A 21,466-nucleotide genomic window follows, 5' to 3' on the forward strand; every position below is an offset into this window, starting at 1 on the left:
TATATATATATATATATATATATATTATACTTTACGCATACGAATAAGTTGGTATACAAGCGTAGGAGTAAGGACTCTTTCGACTATATACGATTATCATCACGATTCGTGTCTGTGTTTAAGACCTTGACTCGGTTACCTTAATAAGATTAACCTTACGGGGATATGGGGGATACAGTATCACCTCTCTCTTTTTTTTCCATCGATCGTATCCAATGTCGCAAATCGTTTTGTGACCTAAAGGTCACATACAATCGGTGGATCCAACGGGAACCCGTAAAATAATTAAAATAATTCACTTCTTACCTCTTATTACAATCATTGATCGAAATAACAATCGAATAACAATTGTATTGTATATTATTTCAAACAAAAAAAATATATATATAAAATATTATTAAGGAAAAAACGTACCAGCACGGAAGATTTCACCGCATCCATCGCAACGGCTAGCAAATTGAGCGTCGTAACAGTTGCCGCAATAAATTTTATCCACCTTGCTTCCAAATTGTTTGTCAACCAAGGATACTCTGCACCTGTTGCAAAGGAAACAAGCCTCGTGCCAGTGCTTGTCCTTGTACGAAAGATCCTACGAAAAGAAACAATTAAAAAAAAAACAATTTATTTTCTATTTAATAATAATAAATATCACATTGCCGATATATCAACGCGTAAGTTAGTTTATTAACGAAGAATATAAAAGGATTAACAATAATATCTTGAAAAAAGAAATACGCAAAATGTGACGCGCAAAATAAGACTAACAATATAAGTTGATTCTATTTCGAGAAATGAACGAATATTAACGCCTACGTTTGGGGCTTTAAGCTTTGACGTTTCCGTTCAAACAATTATTATTATTATTATTATTATTATTATTATTATTATTATTATAATTATTATTATTATATTATCTATTCGGTCCTTGTTAAATCGTAACTCTTTTCTTTTTATATTCTTAACTTTATTACCGATCGGATAATAGTTATTGTTTTTAGTCACGCAATCCTTTTCTGTTATATTATTTAATAATCTACGTATGAGTTATCTCTCTCTCTCTCTTTCTCTCACATACACACACTTTTTTCCTCTCTTTTAAAAAAAGAAACGACATTTGTGATGTCATCAATGATTGAATCATCCTCGTTAACAGTTGTTCTCTCTCTCTCTCTCTCTCTCTCTCTCTATCTCTCAATCATTCTATCTCTTTTGCACATTCATTCGCTCGTCGTCCTTGTCCTTTGCGCATTAAAACTGCGACGTAAAAAAGACAAGAAGTAAAGAACACCGAGGTGATACGAAAGTTATCTTTTTTTTTCTTTCCCTCTCACTCTCACTCTCTCTCTCTCTTTCTCTCTTTCTCACTCACACTTTTTTTTCTTTCTCTGTGTGTGTGTTCTCACCTTCGAGTCAATACCAATGATTTTGTTGCATTCCTCGCAGCCATTAGCGAAAACGCTCTCGTAACACTTGATGCAGTAAGGATGCTCGTCCCTGAGAACGTAACGTTGTCCTGTCAAGGATTCGTCGCACTGCCAGCAACAAAAATGCCCGCTGTGCCAGTCCTTGTTCATCGCCTTCGTGTACTCGCCACTGAAAATCAACTGCAAAGAACAAAATTAACGATTTGTTAATTTATTCCATTCGTAATATCTTTCTTTCTTTTTTTTTTTTCGTGACATCCATTTTACCCGTTCGCCCCCCCCCCCCCCCCCATCCCTCCAAAAAAAAAGAAAAGTTGTTGTGAAATTGTTGTTTTCAATTTTTGGATGTCTTTTTTCTTTTTTCGTGACATTTAATTAAATCTGTGTTAAATCTGTGAAGTTTTCATTTTATTTCTTTTTCTGTGGAATATTATTTGTGACATTATCTCTGTGTGATTGTTTCATATAGTATGTAAATTTGTATCTGGTATCGAAAATTTTGTGCGTGTGTGTTCTTTTTTTTTACTAATTTGTTCTTAATTTATGACGTTTATAAAATCCTACAAAATTTCATTGCTAAACGTCGACGAACGAGAGTAACCTAATCGACCTTTTTGATCATCGATAGTGCCGAATTTACAAAGATAAGCGAGTTAACTTATACTACGACGCAATTTTTATTATCACATCTTTCTCACTCTCTCTCACTCTCTCACTCTTTCTCTCTCTTTCTCACTCTTATTCATTTTATATTTTATTACAAAATCATTCTTCAACATTATTCTTGTCAACGCGAACGCGTTTACAATCGTCGTAAATATTTCGGATTGTTGAACATTCGACGTTAAATTATTCGACAATATTATAATTTTTTTCTAATTAGGTATACGTATATATGTATAGTATGTATGTATGTATGTACCTTGGATTAAGTGCCTTCGTATGTGCTGGCTGAGTATGTTTGTAAGAAAATTTCAACGAAATTTTTTGCAAAGGTATAATCAAGCGAGTTTATTAATTAATTAACTTTCGTTTCATATTAAAAAAGAAAAAAAAAATACCAAGTATAATAATAGCAAAAATTAGATATTCTTAGTATAATTGTTCTTTTCGCAAACATCAAAGAAACGTAAAACGTGACTTCCAATTTAAGGATTGGAACAAAAAGTTATAGGAAGAAATCATGATAGATGAACAGAAAAAAAAAAGTTAATACACATATATATGTATTGTTCGTATGCGCTAAAAAAAAATTGATTAGAAATGAATTTATTTTTTATTTTAAAGACGGGGGGGAGGGGGAGTTAAGCAATAAAAAAAAAGAGAGAGAAAAAAACAACTTCGTACGAACAAAATCTTAGCACGAAGATTTACAGCACTTCGTTTGAAAGTGAAAATGTGGCGAAGAAGAAACAAAAAAACCGTGTTTCGGGGTCAGGGGGGAAGAAAAAGATCAAATCGCGAGAAGTTAGATTGTAATAAATTGCAAAAGGGTGGGTAATGATAAAAGAATTGAAATCAGGGTGTATCATCAGCCAGCACATACTCTTCGATGGCATGATGATTGTTCTGCGTGCTGTCGATTTCGGTGATCGTGACCTCGGCGTTCTGATCATGGCTCTCCCTACGTTTTGTCGTCTTCTTCACTTTGCGAACCTTTCGCTCGGTGGTCGAGTACACTACACTGTCTACGTCCGCCATCGTATTTTTCTTATCCCTTTTTTAGATTTTATTAGATTTTATTTTATTTTATTTGATATTTCTTCTTCTTTTTCTTCTCTCTCTCTTATATTTTACCCTTTCCTTATTTTTTTCTTTTTCTATCTCCGATCAAACTCTACAATACTTCGAAAGAGTGTTTCCTTAACGAAAAATTCAAAAGAATATAGAAAAGATAGAAATTGAATTTTGAAGTGGAAAAAATGAAAGAGACAACAACAACAATAACAATAACAACAACAACAATGTCGTTGTCGTCGTCGTTAGAAAAAAATAATAAAGAGAGAGAGAGAGAGAAAGACAAAAAGATAAATAATATTAATGAATAAATTCTACTAAACGGGGAAATTTGGTTTTTCGTCGATCGTGATCGTGAAAATGAAATCGAAAGTCGCGAGTCGCGAGATCGTTCGTTTCGTGCCCAGCAGCTTTCGAGCTTGCGAACTGACTGAAATCTAGGATCGGCTTGCTCCGGGCGTCATCATATCGGGACGCCGAAAATAGCGTCCCGACGACTCCAGAAAACGCCGCGCACTTCCCTCCTCTCTTCATCGGACACCTTTCCCTTCCTCCCTCCTTCCTCTCCTCGTCATCCTCCTCCTCCTCCTCCTCCTTCTTCTCTTCTTCTTCTTCTTCTCATCTTATTTTCCTTCTCTTCCATCACTGGCCGGACACTCCTACCAATCCTCGGTGCAGTGTGCCGGGTGCAACTTTTCTACGATGTGTGTTTCTCTCTCTCTCTCTCTCTCTCTCTCTCTCTCTCTCTCTTTCTATCTTTCTCTTTCTCTTTTTCTCAACGAGACGTATCTCCATTCTCGTTCCTCTCATTACCTTTCTCTATACCCTTTTAATACCGTTTCTGTGTTTCTATCTAACAATATAAAACTTGATAATCTTTTATTTTAAATCATAAACCCCGTAAGATTTGTGTCTCTCAACATTATGATTTTTTTTTACTTTGGTTTAATACTTTTCGAATAAAACGTTTCTCATTCATATTTAATTGTAAGATCATTTTTTCGGCTTGGATGGTATTTTTTTGGGTTTTTTTTCTTTCGTTTGAAATGTACATTTCGTATTTTTCTCGCATACCGATCGAGAAAATCATTCTAAATAGATTTAGCAAGCTGTTCTTCTAATGGTGTCTGTCGATATGTAACTTTGGATACGTGAGATTCGCTCAGTTGCTATAAACTGCTTCTTGCACGCATCTGGTTTGCGTTTACACGGCGGAAGTATCAATGGAAAAATATACGAAATCGTAATCGTCTATTCGGGATAATCTTATTGAAATTTTTTTTATTATTCAAATGATTAATAATAATACAAAGATATAGATCACATTTTCTTGATATATAAGATTTTCATTGGTGATATTTTGGATATTTTATAAATGAAATCTGTTTGCACTTTATTCTTTTGGTCACCCCGATAAAACGCGTTCTTTTTTCTCAGTGAAAAAATATATAATAAAAAAAAAAAGAAAAACAGATCAGATTGAAAATAATCGTAAGATTGTGAAGTATATAAACACTAAAGATATCTAAATTTAACGATAATAGTTACGCGTCCAAATCTTATCGTTGAGAAAGTTTTCGTAGAACACATCTTCGACCCTAACGCGACATTTTGATCGTTTGCCAAACAGGTGGTTCTTCGACTCCTCCGTTGAGGGCGAAGTGGGCGGAAAATAGAATCACGTTTAAAATATAGAAAAAGAAGTAAATACGGGTAATTGGGTCGGAATGTTTCACACATCACCAATAACTTCCACATCATACATACAACCAACCAAAACCCACCCACGCGAATTTGTTAACTTGTGTTTTAACTTTATTTTTCAAATTCTTCTATAAAACTTCTATCGACTCTCATTTCATCTAAAGAAAAGCAGCTTGTGATCTAAAAAGCAAGCGGCTCGTTCGCGTTGTTATGACTAGGAGAAAACAATAAACTTAAAAATTAAATGACTTTGGACAAAAGAAAGAAACAACCGTCGAGTAGCGAAAAATTTGTGAAAAAATCATTTTGAAATACGAGGTAAAATCCAAATACGATGAGGATGTAATTTAATCCGATCTGGACATCCAACGGTGAATAAAAATATGAAGAAGAAGAAGAAATAGCGAGAGAGAGATGAAAAGGAAAGAGGTAGGTCGAATTAAAAATATATTTTAGAAAAAAAGAAAAGAAAAATTTTCGTCGATGAAATTCTTCTTTGAGACGACGACGACGACGACGACGACGGCGACGATGTCGAGGCAATGGCGGCATCTTCCTCTTCGTCGTCGTCGTCGTCGTCGTCGTCTCCTCGTATAAATGTCGAGCACTATGCTCGCGATATATACGTATATTATTTGCAGACGAGTATGAGATTGATATTTTGGGAGACCCTACACGAGGCACACGGCACCAATAAATGCCGCAAGTAGGCACCCAATAAACGCTACCATTTCGTACAAATATTAAATACCTTTTCTTTACATTTCATTATTTTATTTATTTATATATTTATATTTAATCTCATGTCATGTGTTCTTTAAGAAACAACTTTCAAATAGTTTATGTTTGAACGCGCATGCGTATGTGTGTTAATATATTAATACATTGGAATGTATTCAAATTTCAATATCTTACCTATTACACGAATTCTATTGTAATTAATTACAATTGAATTAAAAATAACTATCCACCTCCCACCCTACCTACCTACCACCCTCCTATAACATATCAACGACAAAATTTGTTATTTTCATCGAATACGCGAAAACATAATATGACGAATATGAGTATACATTATAACGTAGGCGTGAATTCGCCCACCAAACGCGACCATGAACGCGACCGAGAAAGAAACAGTAGTAGTGGGTTGTTGTATTTCCAAATATCGCGATGTGTTTAAATAGGACGAACAACAAATGATTGAATTTTCTAGTGTAATTCGAGAAGATGAAAGAACTTCTTACTGATTGAGTTTTCGACCGCGAGGATATAGAGAAAAATTTCTTTTCTATCTGTCTTTCTTTCTCGTGAACTCTCAAACTATACTCATCGGATTACCCAGAAAGCTTTGTTCCGATCGGTGTCAGGTGTGGTGTATTCAATGTGTCCTTTTCCGTGGGTTGAACTCACGTCTTCCGCGCTGACGTATTCCTCGTCGTCCTCGAAAGAGGACATCGACTTGACGAATCCAATTGTATTTTCCTTATTCCCTCTCCTTTCATGATCCTTTTGGGTTGTCGACTCTGACTCTAAAAGGATGTCCCTGACCCTCTCGTAATCGTTTCTTTTAGCATCTTCGAAAGCAGAAATTTTCAATGAACTCCTAGATTGATCATGTTTCTCTGATTTTTCTACGTATGTTATGGCACGTTCCATAACATGACCATCATGACAATCCTCTGTACTCGTAGTATCTGTAGACGTTGATTTAAATCTTCTACGTTTGAATGAACTTTTAGCACGTTTCTCTCGAGAATCATAATCCCGTTTGCTTTCAGACAAACCAAATGCAGGATGATGATTATCCACTTGGAATTCTTCCGTTTCGAGTTCCTCGACAAATGGTTTCTCATCAAAACTCGTTTGTACTTGTACAGAAACACTTCCTTTGCTTTCCGATCTGGATAAACTCGGGCTACCAGGAGGTGACGTGTTTGTCCATTCGTCTTTTAAAAGATCGCGTACCGTTTGAACAGATATGTCTGATTTACGTCTCTCAGGTTCCCGTAATCTCTTTGATCTCTTTGTACTAAGATTTTCCGCTGATTTACTGATCTCGGTGTTCTTAGATTTCAATCTCGTTGCTTTACGTACGATAGTCGAAGTTGATTGTTTGATTTTAGATTTTTTAGATGACTGACGACTTTTGTCAACTTCTATTTCAGTTTCTCTTAGGTCAATGTAATCCGATTTTGTATAATTGTCCGGTGATTTAGATTTTATAATTGGTCTTTTTAAAATCGACGCAACTTCGTCGTCGTCGTCGTCGTCTGATTCGTTACCGGAGGAAGAAGAAATAGAATTCTTTTCGTAATTCGTTGTATCTCTAATTGATGATACATCGAACGATTTCGTAATTATTCGTTTTTCCGAGAGATCCTCGTCGAAAAATATTTCGGATTCGTTGCTCAAGTCCAAATTCAATTGTTGAGTAGAGGTCAAATTTGAAATAGATTTCGGTACACTAAAGTATCCTTCCGATTGTTCGGCAAACGTAGCTGCAGTAGCTTCAGTACGTTCGTTGACCTCACGAAATAGACGTTCGAAATCAGAATCAAATAATTTCGAATCGGATTTAGTAAGAAGAAGATCGGTAGTACTGCAATCGGAAAGCGTACTGCCATCAAAAGTTGGATCTTTCGATCGAATTTCGCTTCTTATTCTCAAACTGTATTCGTGAAGGTTTTCCAATTTGTATTTGGCGCTGGAAGATAAATCGAGATCTTTCGAATGACCGATACCGCATAAAGAATCATGTGCAGTAAATCCACCTTGGGGACGATCGTGGTAAGACAAACAAGTTGTAGGTGGATCGATTCGAATAATCGAACGATCGGATGCTCGATTAAAACACGTTAACAATTCAATGACTCCAACGCAACCAACGAGCACCGACAAAAGTAACCCCATTTTTGTCCTCCCCCCCTCGTTTTACTTGAAATCTTCTCTATTCGACGATCCTCGATTCGATTATTCTATTACTCGTACGTGGTGCCATTCAAAGTCGTTAAAATATATCTTCTCTAACCGATCTCTCTTTCTCTCTCTCTCTCTTACTTCGATAAAGATCAAATACAAAAGGGAGATTTCTCAATAATAATCCTTTATATACGATGAGTTATTGCACAACGATCATCAAATCGGTTCAACACTCCGCGAATGATCGCGTCGCGAAATCATTTTATTGGCACACGGTCGTTTCTATTAACATTTGATGCTAGTTTTCCAAGTTACATTTCTGGCTTAACGAAGAACCTCAAGTCTTAGATCTTAGATGATCACGATGATAACCATTAGTATCAAAAATATTTCAATTATTTTAAAATATTTATATATATAACATAATAATTCTATAAATACACATGAAAAAATGTATTTTTTTCCAAATGGATTTATCACGTGGCATAATAAATTCGATCATTTGTTTTGGATCGGTAAATACGAAACGGAAGATCTTCTTCGTCCATTTTCCTCTTCCTCTTCCTCCTCTTCTTCTTCTTCTTCTTCTTCTTCTTCTTCGTCTTGCGATTTTCGAGATTGCTGACGTAAGCAGAAGAAAGAGACGAGATTACGTAATCCTAAGAAGCAAAAAGAAGACACCCACGCTCGACTCGGTTTATTATGTCCACTACGTAACACGGACCCACGTATTCGTCTATCTGACCACGTTTCCTGATAATTCCTCTCCTATTCTCTATCTCCCTCTTTCTTTCTTTCTTTTATTTTCCTTCCTACCCCTCTCCTCAAACTTTCGTTTTCTTTTTTAACGATCCAAACGGAGACATATAATATACGTGGTCAAAAACCGTGTTAGGATTATTCTACGGATAGGTTTTGAAAAATCTTACTAACGAAAGAGATAGGTAATAATAAATCGAAAATAATTATTGAATAAACGAACAAATGAACTAATGAAAGAAATAGAATAATAAAGACAAAATAATTAAAAGAAAATAAGATTTAGGTCGAATAATATAGGAGGAGGGGGGGGGAAGGGTTGGTTGGTTAGTTATCAATCACACAATATTATCGACAACTATTTTTTTTTATCTATCTTATACGAGCGTATCCGATGAAGCACTGTTTTATTTCCGCGAGCGGAAAGCAAAGAACGCTGAGAGATGTTGGTCTACTCGTCGTTGGTTGTTAGCCGCCACCGTCGCCGTCGACTAGATGTGGCTAAATTCTATAATTAGAAACGAATAACCCTGGACGAATAAAATTGGTATCTATTAGATACGCGAATTAATTTGACAATAATATGATTAATAAGAACGAATCAATTTGAATAGTTTCGTTTATACGTAAGAATAATAATAATATGTTAACTGTGAAATAATGAAATTGGAAAATGTCAAGTACGTTTGGTGTATGTCAGAAATATTAATGTACAAGAATAAACTCAAATATTCGATCTTTCACCGACGTATTTGGTAAGTGTTGACAAACGATCAGGTGAATCTTAACATTATCCAATTTCGATCTTTCATTTATTTTTTACTCATTGATTATATCATTTCATGTCCATTATAGTTTGAATATACCTCATAAGTGAAATTGTTAATCTGTGGGCTGGTAGATAATGTTGAATTTGTTGTTGTGTTTTTTGTCCCATTCCCAACCCCAACTCCTCCTGCTCCCCTTATAAATTATGTTTTTTATTTCTTTCACGTCATACAATAGATGTGAGATGATGATCTTCTTTCCGTTACCTCATGGCGTCTTATGATTTCATCGTCGAGAGGATCTTCGGCACGCGCTTTGCGCTCGGTACACCCTTTTGGCTGGTCTCCAAAAAGATATCGAAACGAGTACGAAGCGAGCTTATCGAACTCTCGATGATCTATATTTATGCCCCTAAATCGATCGAATTTTACGAGGAAAGTCATTATTTACGAGGAGGATTCTCATCTTCTCTCTCTCTCTCTCTCTCTTTTTATCTACTCTCGTCGAAAAATAATTATAACATTTGTTTTCCTTTTTTAAATTCAATTTAATTAATATTTCGCGATATTATATTGTATGGTATATTCCGAATAAATATATTATATTGGATATAATTATAATATTATTTATTTTTTCAATATCGAATAACAAAATATCAAGTTATAATATAACGAAATTAAAAAAAATATCGAAACACACAATTGTATGAACATTTTTCAAATAAAAATTTGTTCTTTGAAATATTAATAAATATAAAATAATATAATTTGATGGACGATTAAAAGATGAAAATTATATGAATTATTTGTAAATAAATATTAAATACTAGAACGAAGGATTTGAAATATTTTGCTCGACTCTCGAGAGGATTAACAATCCGATGAGGATAATCATATAAGAGAAGATGAGGAAAAGGAAGAGGAAAGGGTATTCGTAAGATCCTTGTTTGCTTCTTAGCAAATTCATGACTGGCGCCAAAAATAAACGCATCCTCAACAGTCTATCGGAATAGGGAGCAAAAATAAATCGGCGCTTAACAGTGTGTCTCCATCTTACTCGTTTAAATACGCTAACAGATTCCTCTTAAATTATCTGACTTTCCGCGTGCTTGCACGAACGACAAGTAATTAAGACGAAGCCCAGGTGTTCAACGACACCAATCTACAACCCATTTTTTTATCTATTAACGCGATGATCACTTTAATTTATACAAATAAACATAAAATATTTCTATATTTTTATTATACGAGATTAAATAGAAATCGTATACCAGCATATAAATTATAAGTTAATTGTTTTCAATATTTTACGTAATTATTAAATTTGATTTGTGCACAAATTCGGCCTCCATCTCTTAACCTATCTAACTACGATTTTAATTTGTCTATAATTATCATTTTATTTCTTTTTATTGTCCATTGCAGGAATAAAATATATATTGATTAAATGTTAAGAATTCTAAGTTATACCTTTTGGTAATTAATTTCAATGTGTTAATATGTAATTTAAGAAGAATTATCACGAAAACACAAACAAACAAATCAGAGAATCCAATCAAAATTCGTACATATACAATAGATAATAAAATATTAAATAATAGTACATGAACAATACAACTGTTTATAGAATTTCAAAATGTTAATTGAAAAAAAAAACACCTCCCCTCCAAAAAACTGAATAAAATCCTATAAGTGTGTGTGTAATCGTAGGTGAAGGAAGTATCATTGAAGAAAGGTAGAAATTAGTCGACCTCCTTGCCATGAAAGACGTTTCTGGAGGGAAACGGAACAATGCCAATGTTATTTCCGTCGATGATCGAACCTGAGCATGCCACGGTCGGAGAAAAGCGTGCCACCGAATCTTTAAAGCCCCTTTTCAGCTGACCGAATTAGATCCGTGAAACAGCCGCCGCGGCTACCACCGCGTAGGACGACCTTCCTTCACACGAACACTTCGAACCTGGTTCCACCATGCTCTACCTGGCTCTACCGGGTTCTACCTGATCTAATCTTCCTTTTTCATTTCCTGGAAAATGTTTCCTTAAGACAATCCGTTCAAATTTCCTTATCCCTTATTCATCTTTCCAATTTCACATTTTCATTTGAAATGAATTATTTTATTCGTAGAACGCGATGTTCATCCCTTTCAAATACATCTTTTACCGTACGTATATTATATTTCATTTATTTTTTTCCCCGTTACACAAACTTGGATAGAGGATTATTCCTCCCCCCTCCCCTATCAGGGTAAGGGAATACCTTGAGAATTGATTTTTGTTATTCGAACGAACGATTAAATCAAACCTACGCGCTCGTAAATGACAATCTATGTTTAAATTGAAATAAAACAATTATCAAAACTTAAAAGAGAGAGAGATAGAGAGAGAGAGAGAGAGAGTGAGAGAAAATATATCTTTCGAAATATTTAAATTTATATTATACTCCATACGTTGCCTGGGAAGCTTATTTAAATTCGCATAGAAATGAGATGATACAAGAAGAACTCAAGAACGATAATAAGTTTTCTAATTTATTACTCGGCACGTTGTTTATAAAACGTCAAATCCGAATGTCCAAAGTAATGTATCACCGGCAACGAATAAGTAGACCCAACTAACTATAAATCAATTTTAATCCTTCGTAAGACACCCCCAACCCATATCTTATATCTTTATTCTCTAAATTTTATAAGAGAAAAAGAAAAAAAAAAAAAACACATAAGATGCATATATTAGAAAATATCTTCATTTATTTATTTGCAAAAATATTTTTTCGCGTTTCAATACTCACGTACTGTGAGTAAAGTGCAAACGCCGCTAGTTTTAACACATCAACGAATCGAAAATAGATTTTAAACGTTAGAATTTTAAGTTGGAAACTATAAGTATAGGAGATGGTTACGTCACTGGGTTGTAAGGTAACGCTTGCTTTGCATTTGTATAAAGGCAGCCTCTTCCTAGCTTTAAAGCTCAGAACAACGTTGATACTGCTAAACCTCCGTTACTGTACGCTTTCTATATCAAACTGTTTCTTCTTTTTCTTTTTGTTCTTTTTTTCTTTAACCTTATTATCAATAATATTCTCATCAAGTTACACTTACCAAAAATTAATACGTAAGCTGTCTTCGTAACTTTTCTCGTTGATAAGATTTAAAATAAAACGAAAAGAAGGAAGAACCTGTTTCTTTTTTTGTTTCTTTTTCTTCTTTTTCGTTTAACTTCGACTATTATTTTCGATTTATCAAAGGTTTGTTTTTCTAATGTTACGCGACGAAACGTTTTACACGAACTAAATGAACTTGTTCGAGATTTGTTTTTTTTTTAATTAAAAGAGAAAGATAAAGAGAGATAGAAAGAAAATGAAAGAAAGAGAAAGAGAGAGAGAGAGAGAGTTCGTTAATACGAACACAGATCTCTACTTTATTGTAGAAGATTGTACGAGAATCGTGCACCTTCGATGACTGGCTCTAATAAAAGATGAGAACGGGTTAGGTCTCTTCTGGATAGGTCGAGATCGTGGTGGGAGCTTCGACACGAAGTCAAAATAGATTACCGACCTCTTCTTGCTAACCGAATTAACGTATTCCTTTAGATTTTATTTCAGATGGAAGGAAACCATTATTATACACCAACGTAAATTTTCCTCCTATTAGGAAAATTTCGAAAGCTAGTAATATTTCTTAAGAAAAGTTCAGCATCTACTAACGAGAAGGATGCCAAGATTAGTAATATGGCACAAAACTTCTTACATTGAATTATTATTCGACTACTTTTCTATATATATATATATATATATATATATATATATGTGTATTTATGAATGTGCACCGATTTATCAAACACAGCTCTGAGTCATAACAATATTTGGACATTAACAAATTGAATTATTTTCTTTTAGTTATTTAAAACTTTCTATAAATTTTCACGATATACGAACAAAAATGTGACGATACGTTTATACGAAATATGTGAAGAATTTTTGAAATATGTTTCTCTTTTTTTTTTGTTTTTTCTTCTTTAGATATATTTTATCTCTGATATAAGGAATATTAATTGTTCTTTCGAAATTTTGAACATTTATTTTCTAATATTGCAAAATAATATCTCGACACTTCGTTTGAATATAGAAAATCTGATCATGAATATGTCATGACTCATTGTACGTAACTTATCATTAATTAAAACGTTGCATTGTGTAAATAAACAATGTTGCATTGCATAGATAAATTTCACTATTGCTGAATTTCGTGGGTGACGAATGATCGAGTTTGATATTCTCGTTCCTTCCTCGATCGCTATTTTCGTTTGTCTAAATAAAGCTAGCTAGTTGTTGCGTCGTAGAAAAAGAGACAACGATACGAAATCGCACTATTTGTGTGTGTGTAGTAGTGTCGTATTATACTTCAAATATTTCGAGAATATGCAGTAAATTTTGCATTTTTTCAAATTTCTTCTACCCCATCGTCCAATTAAAAATTCTTATTATTATTATTATTATTATTATTAATTGATAATAATCTATACTAATGATGTCGTATTTTCGTATAGTACATAAATAATCAGACGCGAAATTTGCAATCACGATTTACGAAAGATAAATTAAGCGAACCAGAACGAAAGAGGCAACCTGATTAATGTTCTCTCCTTGATCATCGTATTTAGGTCAACGCCGGAATTTCAGGTTTCCCGCGGTTGAAAGCAATATCAACGACGTCAGAAAAATTCTCAAAACCCCAATCCAAGTAACTTTAATAAATCAGGTTTTCGATTCTACGTGACTTTCCCATAAACGGTTAAGAACATTTACGATCGTATTTATTTGCTATAAAAGAAATTTAACTTTACCTAATATAATGATTTATAAAATTTATTCATAAATATTAAAACTTTCGCTATATATCGAAAAATTTCAACATAATTTATAATACCACATTCGAATTTATTTAAACTTGAACTCCGAATATTTGTCCCTTTAATAAGTTACCGTCGGTAAAGTAGATTTCTAATGGTAAGATCGACTTCATCGTTCATACAAATTTTCTTGATTTCTACTTTAACTACCATGAGATTATCATTCGATGATACTTTTATCTTATCACTAGAAACATCTTTTATTACCTAATATTAGAGTATGTCTAACAAAATTAACACTTGAGATTTAACAGGAACGTTGACACACACACAGCTAATGATTTTTGTTTTGTTTATAATTAATAATAAATTATGTATTATAAAGATTATATATGTATATAATGAAATACTTACTTCGTCACAGGCCGAACACCGAGGTTTTAATTGCTCGGCATAATGTCTTTCACAAAATATCATATCTTCGTGCACGCAATAGGCAAGATCCACCAAGAGTTCTTTACAATCATTACATCTAAAGCATGCCGGATGATGAAGTACTCCCAATTTACTCGCCAATACAGCAAGACTACCATACTTTAGGGGTTCTAGGCATGCTCCACAGCACTGTAATAAAACAAACGATTACTTGACCATCTGTAATCTTTCAATAACTAAGAACAGTTTTCAAGTGCATTTCTAAATCAAATACGAAACAAAATTATCATACTTTACGATGTGATTTGTTTTTTTGTTTTTTTATTATAACACTAATCTTCACCGATTAAGCAATATTGAACAAAAATATATTCGCTAATGCATCTGTGACGTATACTAACCAAATCTTCTTCAACTATTTCTTGAACAGTACCAATATCCAAAGCTATCTCATTTCTCGCAGCCATAAAATCATCTGCGCTGGAAGCATGTTTTAAATCGAGATAACGGCAATAAGCTCTTGCCAAGTCTTGTTTAGGAAGTTGAAAGGCTAACTGACGATCTCTGTGTCGTTCACCAGGTGTACCCAATCTTGGTACGGATATTTCTGGTAACGTTGAGAAATATTCGTCCACCTGAAAAAAAGAAAAAAAAACAACAAATTGATCTTTAATATATACGTATAACGATTTTATAAATGAATCTATATTATAGATGATATAAGAACTTCTTCTTCTTTTTCTTTCTTAATAGCCATCGATAACAGAAACAGTTCGATGTTTAATTTCGTATTAAATTTACAAAATACAACCGCTAAATGGCTAATATATAACGTGAAAATGATACCACATTATGTATACACACGTCGAATATGTGTGGGTATTGAAAATAAACTTTATACGCGTAAACTCTCGAGGAACATTCGGTACGATCGTATTCGTGCCAAGTCCCTAATCAGCTTAAAACTCGTACGACTTTAGAAAACATCGTAAATGCATTTGAAAGTAGTGCCATCAAACTAGAGTAGGATGAATATCGGTGGTGTTGCTTCGCGAGATTGAAAAACTAAACGGGGTAAAACGTTTAACAGAAAACACCTCCCCCTCTCCCCATCTCGTTGATCATTTCGATGATAAAGGCCAGGATCCCACCTAACGTAACGTTCAAACGAACAACATTTTACAGAAAATAGTCGAATTTGGATGATAGCCAAGTTGATTCGTTTGCTCGTTTTCGATCATTCGCGTATGAATACTGGAGAATATATAAACCGTTCGTTAAATCATAATATTACTATTTCAAATTATCTTGCAAGCATGTAAATATCGTAAATATTATATAATTATAGTTAACCCGATCCGATGAAATATTTATTAGAAATGGACTGAATTAAAACGATTTGTTATAAGACAAATGAGTAACCTTATGAGGTGGTAATCCAGGAGGTGCCCATGCCAATCCTCTTTCTCTTGGATCAGAGAAACCAGGAAGGCCGTTTGATTCGTCTGCTTTAAGTCCCAATCGGGACCTAACGGATGCCCATTCTTCGTGACAAACATCGTGATCCTCGCGAGGACACTTGCAACTCGTACAATTTTTTCTACAAGAAAATCAAAAAACGCACAGATTATTAGAAAAAAAAAAAAGATAAGAAATTACGATGGATCTCGTTCGATAAAAAATACTACGCGTTAAGGAAAACAACTACACGTGATATTTTTATCCTTTATTCCTTTTTATTAATTAGAACCTTTAGAACAGATATATTACGAAGGATAAACATTTACGTTTCTTCCTCTTTAATTAAGTCGAAAATGCTTGCTTGTTATCTCGTTGACACGTTCTCGATGAAGTTGCCAATCAAATTTTATTACCTTACACGTAGGTTGCAGAATAGCTTATAGTGTTTTTTTCGAACGGATCATCACCTAATTTTACTAAAAAATAAACGAATAAAACCTTTTTTTTTTTTTTTAATTTTTTTACCGATTAATAAATCCTTGCTTTCGGATCTTTCATAAAAAAAATGTTCGATAAAATCCAATTAACGATATACATTTATATACAAGGTGTTCCAGAATAAATGGGAAATATTTAAAATTGAATGCATCGAAACAATCATAAAACAACATTATACATACATAAATGCATACACATGTACGCGTAGTCGTATTATTAAAATGTTTAAAATAATTATCGATCCTATTTCATAATTATAATCCAAGACTGTAGCTAGATAGATTACTTAATAAATAAACGTGACATTATATTTCAAACGATTCGTACAATCTTTCTACGTATATAAAAAAGAGATGCATTTGTCAGGGAAAGTTTATCGCGTTTCTACCGCACCCTCTTCCGGATATATCAGCACGAAGGCCACCAACCGTACAAAGTAAATTGCAAGGGGTTGCTTTTTTCCCCTTTTTTTTTCCTTTTTTTTTTCTTCTTCTTCTTTTTTCTTCCTTTTATAATAGTAATGCTATATCATCGTTGATCGAGGATTTGATAATGAAGCACTTTGCGAGATCATATGAAAATAAAAAAAGCTTTCCCGATGTAAAAGGTGGATGCAACGTAGATATTTAGATGATGTTAAGAAAAAAAGGGGGAAAGAAGATGAACTATATATCTATATCATATATCAAAGACGGTTTATTAACGTGTCAAGTAAGCGGTAAGCGTTAAATTTAACCTGGTCTTCCTGGTTATTCGTGGATCGCGAAGATCGAAAGAAATACGATCATTCCGAGACAGGAAGAGGGGGCGGGGGATGGGGAGNGGGGGGGTTGGTTACTTCTCTCTTGGAATCCTCCAACGCAGAAATTATTACGTACGTAGGAAAAGAAAATTCTTTACGTTCGATAACATCCCGTAAAACGTGTGTGGACGTTAACTTACGTTACTCACGAACGTAATTAAAGGAGTAGAAATATATCCAAGGACGAAGAAAATTACATCTTCTTCTTCTTTTTTTTTTTTTTTTTTTTTTTTTTTAATACTTTCGCTATACCACGATCTAATTAAATACATTCTCTTATACTTCGTTTTTTAATTTTTTTTTCTATAACAATATATTAACGCGAAAAATTGTTCGATAATGAAGTAAAGTTAAAATTTTAATGATAATAAGTATTCCAAAAAAATGAAGAGAGAAAAATTTTAGATAATATTTCACATATTTATGAAACTGAATGTTACAGATAATACGTACGTACGTAGGTACGTATTATAAATTATGCATCACGTATATGTGATACGTTAAATTAAAACGGCCAATCAACGATGTCACGCGTAAATGACGCGTGAATAGCATAAATGACGTTTTGACAAGAATATATGTTGATATAATATGTAAAGTATCAAAATTTTCATCGTAATTTAAATTCGTAGGCGTAAATGTTAGTGTAATAGTTACCTAACGATCAACTCAAACAACTCGAACTGATCGAAGACTTTACAGTAAAGATGTAATACCCTGACGCAGGCTGATTTCATGCCAGGCCAAGGTGCCAGACTTAGATCCAAGCCGTTTTCTTCGTTATGAGTCTCGTTAATGGCGAGACTTCGTTTTAATTCGGCACCACAGATCGTAGGATAACGATTTCTTCGATCCAACATAGGATTTCTTTTACACGATGATCCCGACAAATCCAAAGAACTTGGTATGGAAAATGCACCACGATCTATCTCAGCACCTGACAATGTTGTATATCTGTCACGACGATCTAATGACACTGCTTTCCTATAAAATTCTTTTTCCGAAACCGAAGGACACCTTCCACGATTCAAAGAATCACGATTCATGGGTGGACTCATAGCACGCATTTTTGGTTCAGGAATTTTAACCCTCAAAACGAGCGGTTTACCGCCCGGTTCTGGGACGCACATAACTCTTACTTCAGTCATTGTTATCTCTTGTTGACCACCGGGCCCTTTCGGGCTCATTTTATTTTATCCTTACTTATTGTTCAATTTATTTACGTCCCGATACTTTTACTCTTTTATTCTTAATTTTCTTTCTCCTTTTTTTACTTCTCCTCCTCCTCCTCCTCCTTCTCTTCTTCTTCTTCCTTTTTCTTCTTCTTTCCAACACTGCATTTTACTTTTATACGATTTTATTCACATACAAAATTCATTGATTTTATTTTGTTATTCATTTCTTTTTTTGGTTTATTTAGTTTATTCGATGAAATTTTAACATTTTTCAATTGAATGTTCTCGTTTAACGTCCAACCCCAATATTCCGATTGTTTTTCACTGAGAGAACGAAATTGGAGTGTTGGTAGTTAAGATATTCTTTTGATAAAACTTACTAACATATATAGATTAGGATACTAGACCAATCACGAAAGGTAACTATAATTACATTACGATTTAATCAAATGTTTTTTCTTCGAAATCTTTTAAAAGGGATAACAATTGCATGATGCTTGACAAAATCTAATTATAGTAAAAGTAATTGTGTATTTATTTGATTAATTATTTTATCTTCGTGATTTCCTTCGCCCCCTTTCCCTTCCGATTGAAATTTCAGAACGATCAAATTAGATCCAATTGAGGATCAATAATATTGGGATACCAGAATCGCGTGAGTTGATGATTCTAAACGTAAGGAAAATTTGTTCTTTTTACGACCGCTAAGATTTCACGTATAGATCGTAATTATTGGGCGCGTCCAATCGGGACTAATATAAGGGTGGCTAGCAATACACACACGATACGGTTTTAACAAATTAATCAAATAAAGAACGATCGATTAATTTATCTGAAATTCGAAGATTTAGACGGTTTTTTTTTTTAAATGAATCATCATCATCATCATCATCATCTCGGTAAGGAAGTGTGCGATTAGTCAGTCAGTCGTGGAATTGCACCAACTTATTCGAGTATTCATGCCAAAAAGTTAATTCTACATTTAAGTTTTATTATTGACCGATCCGCGCGCAATATTTTCTTCGCTACGTAAAAATGTAACCGCGTTAATAATAAAAAAACGAATAAGTGTAACGAATGGGAAAATAATATTGTGCTAAACAAAAAAAAAAAAGAATAAATCTCATACACGAGATGCAAAAGACTTTATCTAACAGTTAATAATTAAATCAACATTTACTATATATATATATCTTCTCTCTCGATAATAGAATGATACGATGATACGAAGAGACTGGAAAGAAAAAAAGAAAAAATGTTAAGAATTAACCCCGCTATTCAATCTTAAAGTATATTTCTGCGAACTGTCAACACCTACGCAAAAACGTACACGTACGCACACACACAAAAAAAAAAAAAAAGAAAAGAAGAAATCTTTAAACGATCTAACAATGAAATCTTTCTACTTATACAAATCCGATCATTGGATAGTAAAATCAACGTTTATCACGGTGAACGGTGTGGCAGAGGTGGGGGGGAACACAAGGACGGGGATGGAAAAATGATTAAAGGCGCGAAAATTTGAAATCTAGGGCAGGGCGCGAAAATTTCAAAGTAAAATTCGCGCATGCGATTAACGAAGTTTATTTAACGAGACACGGAAGAGTGCATCCACGGAAGGAGCGTACTTCAAACTGGCGCCATGAGCTTCGACGACGACGTAGATAGGTGTGTACCTATAGTTAATACCGGGTGGTACGAGAAGCAGCGCGCTGCTTGCTTCTCCGTTACGTTTAGCGCAGGCGCGTTTTATCTCTCTCTCTCTCTCTCTCTTTCTTTTTCTATCTCTATATCTTCCTCCCTCTTTTTCAATGTCTTATGTGCGCGCGACGTCTTCTTCTTCTTCTTCTTCTTCTTCTTCTTCTTCACCTTCCTCTCATCGAAAGCTTCTTCTTCTTCTTGTTCATCTTGTTCATCTTGGTTCGTTTTTTTTTTCTTCTTCTTGTTCTTCTTCTTCTAGCATCCTCCTCCAACGCAAATGCAACGCAATATTTATTGGAGGGAGAGAGAGGTGCTCCAATTAGATACGCCACATAACACGCTTGCACTCGTGCCTGGATTTAAAGCTCTTCGAAACGAATGAAAATCGTTTGTTTTGACGGGAGAAGACAGACAACTCGAGTTTGGTAAACGACGACGTTAACCTACTAAAGAACGAACGACACTATTAAGAAAATCATATTTTCATCCGACAACATTCTAGAGATTTTCTTGTTCTTGTTCTTCTTCCTATTTTATATTTGTTCCTTTTTGGCGTACATAGTCTTCCGTATATATTTATTTTTGTATATATCTTCAATTCATTTTTCATTATTTTTATTTGGATTATCTATACTTTATCCCGATTATCATTTATAAGTATACAAGTATTCGATAATTTATAGAAAATTAATCATACGATACAAATCATTATTATTTGTAACAATTTATTTCACCGCTTTTTTTTCTCTCTTTTTTCGCATTTGAAACATTTACAAGCAACCACTTATTGAATAAATAAATTGTTAAGGAAAAAAAGAAAAAAAAAAGAAATAAGAATATACACACGAATGATGTTAAAAAAACTGGACAAATATTTGGCCGTAAGTTATTATTCAAAATAATCTTGTCTACTTTGAAAAGAAATAATCTCTTAGTATGATGTAAAAAAGATAGCAGCAGAGAGTTGTTATATGTTATATAGTGAGTGTCGAATTGTGAACAGTCCACGTGAGTTGATTCGTTTCTTTCGTTCGGTCGTACGTTTAGAAAATACGAAATAAGATGATACGATGGTGATACATAAGCAAGGTGGACGCGAAATACATACTTTCGCTTTCTTATTTCCTTCGGTCATGGTCTCCAATGTGAATCACTGCTATTTATACACTCTTTACTCCTTATGCACTATAAACGATGGGCTTGCACACATTTAAGTATGTAAACGCACGCGCGC

At 33.9% G+C, this 21,466-nt stretch overlaps 1 protein-coding gene and 1 long non-coding RNA gene across 9 annotated transcripts in view; both read right to left on the reverse strand.

Annotated features, from left to right (window-relative positions):
• The window catches only part of LOC106783780 (four and a half LIM domains protein 2), a 60,380-nt gene that overhangs the window by 5,948 nt on the left and 32,966 nt on the right, over nucleotides 1-21,466 (reverse strand). For 4 of the 8 annotated variants that reach the window (XM_014742628.1, XM_014742629.1, XM_014742627.1 and 1 more), the window contains 5 exons: nucleotides 16,018-16,195; nucleotides 14,997-15,230; nucleotides 14,575-14,784; nucleotides 1,404-1,604; nucleotides 415-589 (listed from right to left, as the gene is read on the reverse strand). In XM_014742628.1, coding sequence (XP_014598114.1) covers nucleotides 415-589; nucleotides 1,404-1,604; nucleotides 14,575-14,784; nucleotides 14,997-15,230; nucleotides 16,018-16,195 — 998 coding nt within the window. Of the gene's footprint in view, nucleotides 1-414; nucleotides 590-1,403; nucleotides 1,605-2,970; nucleotides 3,142-3,484; nucleotides 3,626-6,203; nucleotides 8,056-14,574; nucleotides 14,785-14,996; nucleotides 15,231-16,017; nucleotides 16,196-18,013; nucleotides 18,593-21,466 lie in introns of those variants that run through there. The other 4 variants (XM_014742626.1, XM_014742630.1, XM_014742624.1 and 1 more) reach the window with 4 other exon arrangements.
• On the reverse strand, nucleotides 18,768-20,794 carry LOC106783782. Its single transcript, XR_001381347.1, has 3 exons — nucleotides 19,850-20,794; nucleotides 19,712-19,765; nucleotides 18,768-19,200 (listed from the first exon to the last, which is right to left on the reverse strand). It is a non-coding gene; the product is annotated as an uncharacterized LOC106783782 (long non-coding RNA).

This window comes from Polistes canadensis, unplaced genomic scaffold (genome assembly GCF_001313835.1).
Source record: "Polistes canadensis isolate GaletaPanama2010 unplaced genomic scaffold, ASM131383v1 scaffold_25, whole genome shotgun sequence".
NCBI classification, from domain to species: domain Eukaryota; kingdom Metazoa; phylum Arthropoda; class Insecta; order Hymenoptera; family Vespidae; genus Polistes; species Polistes canadensis.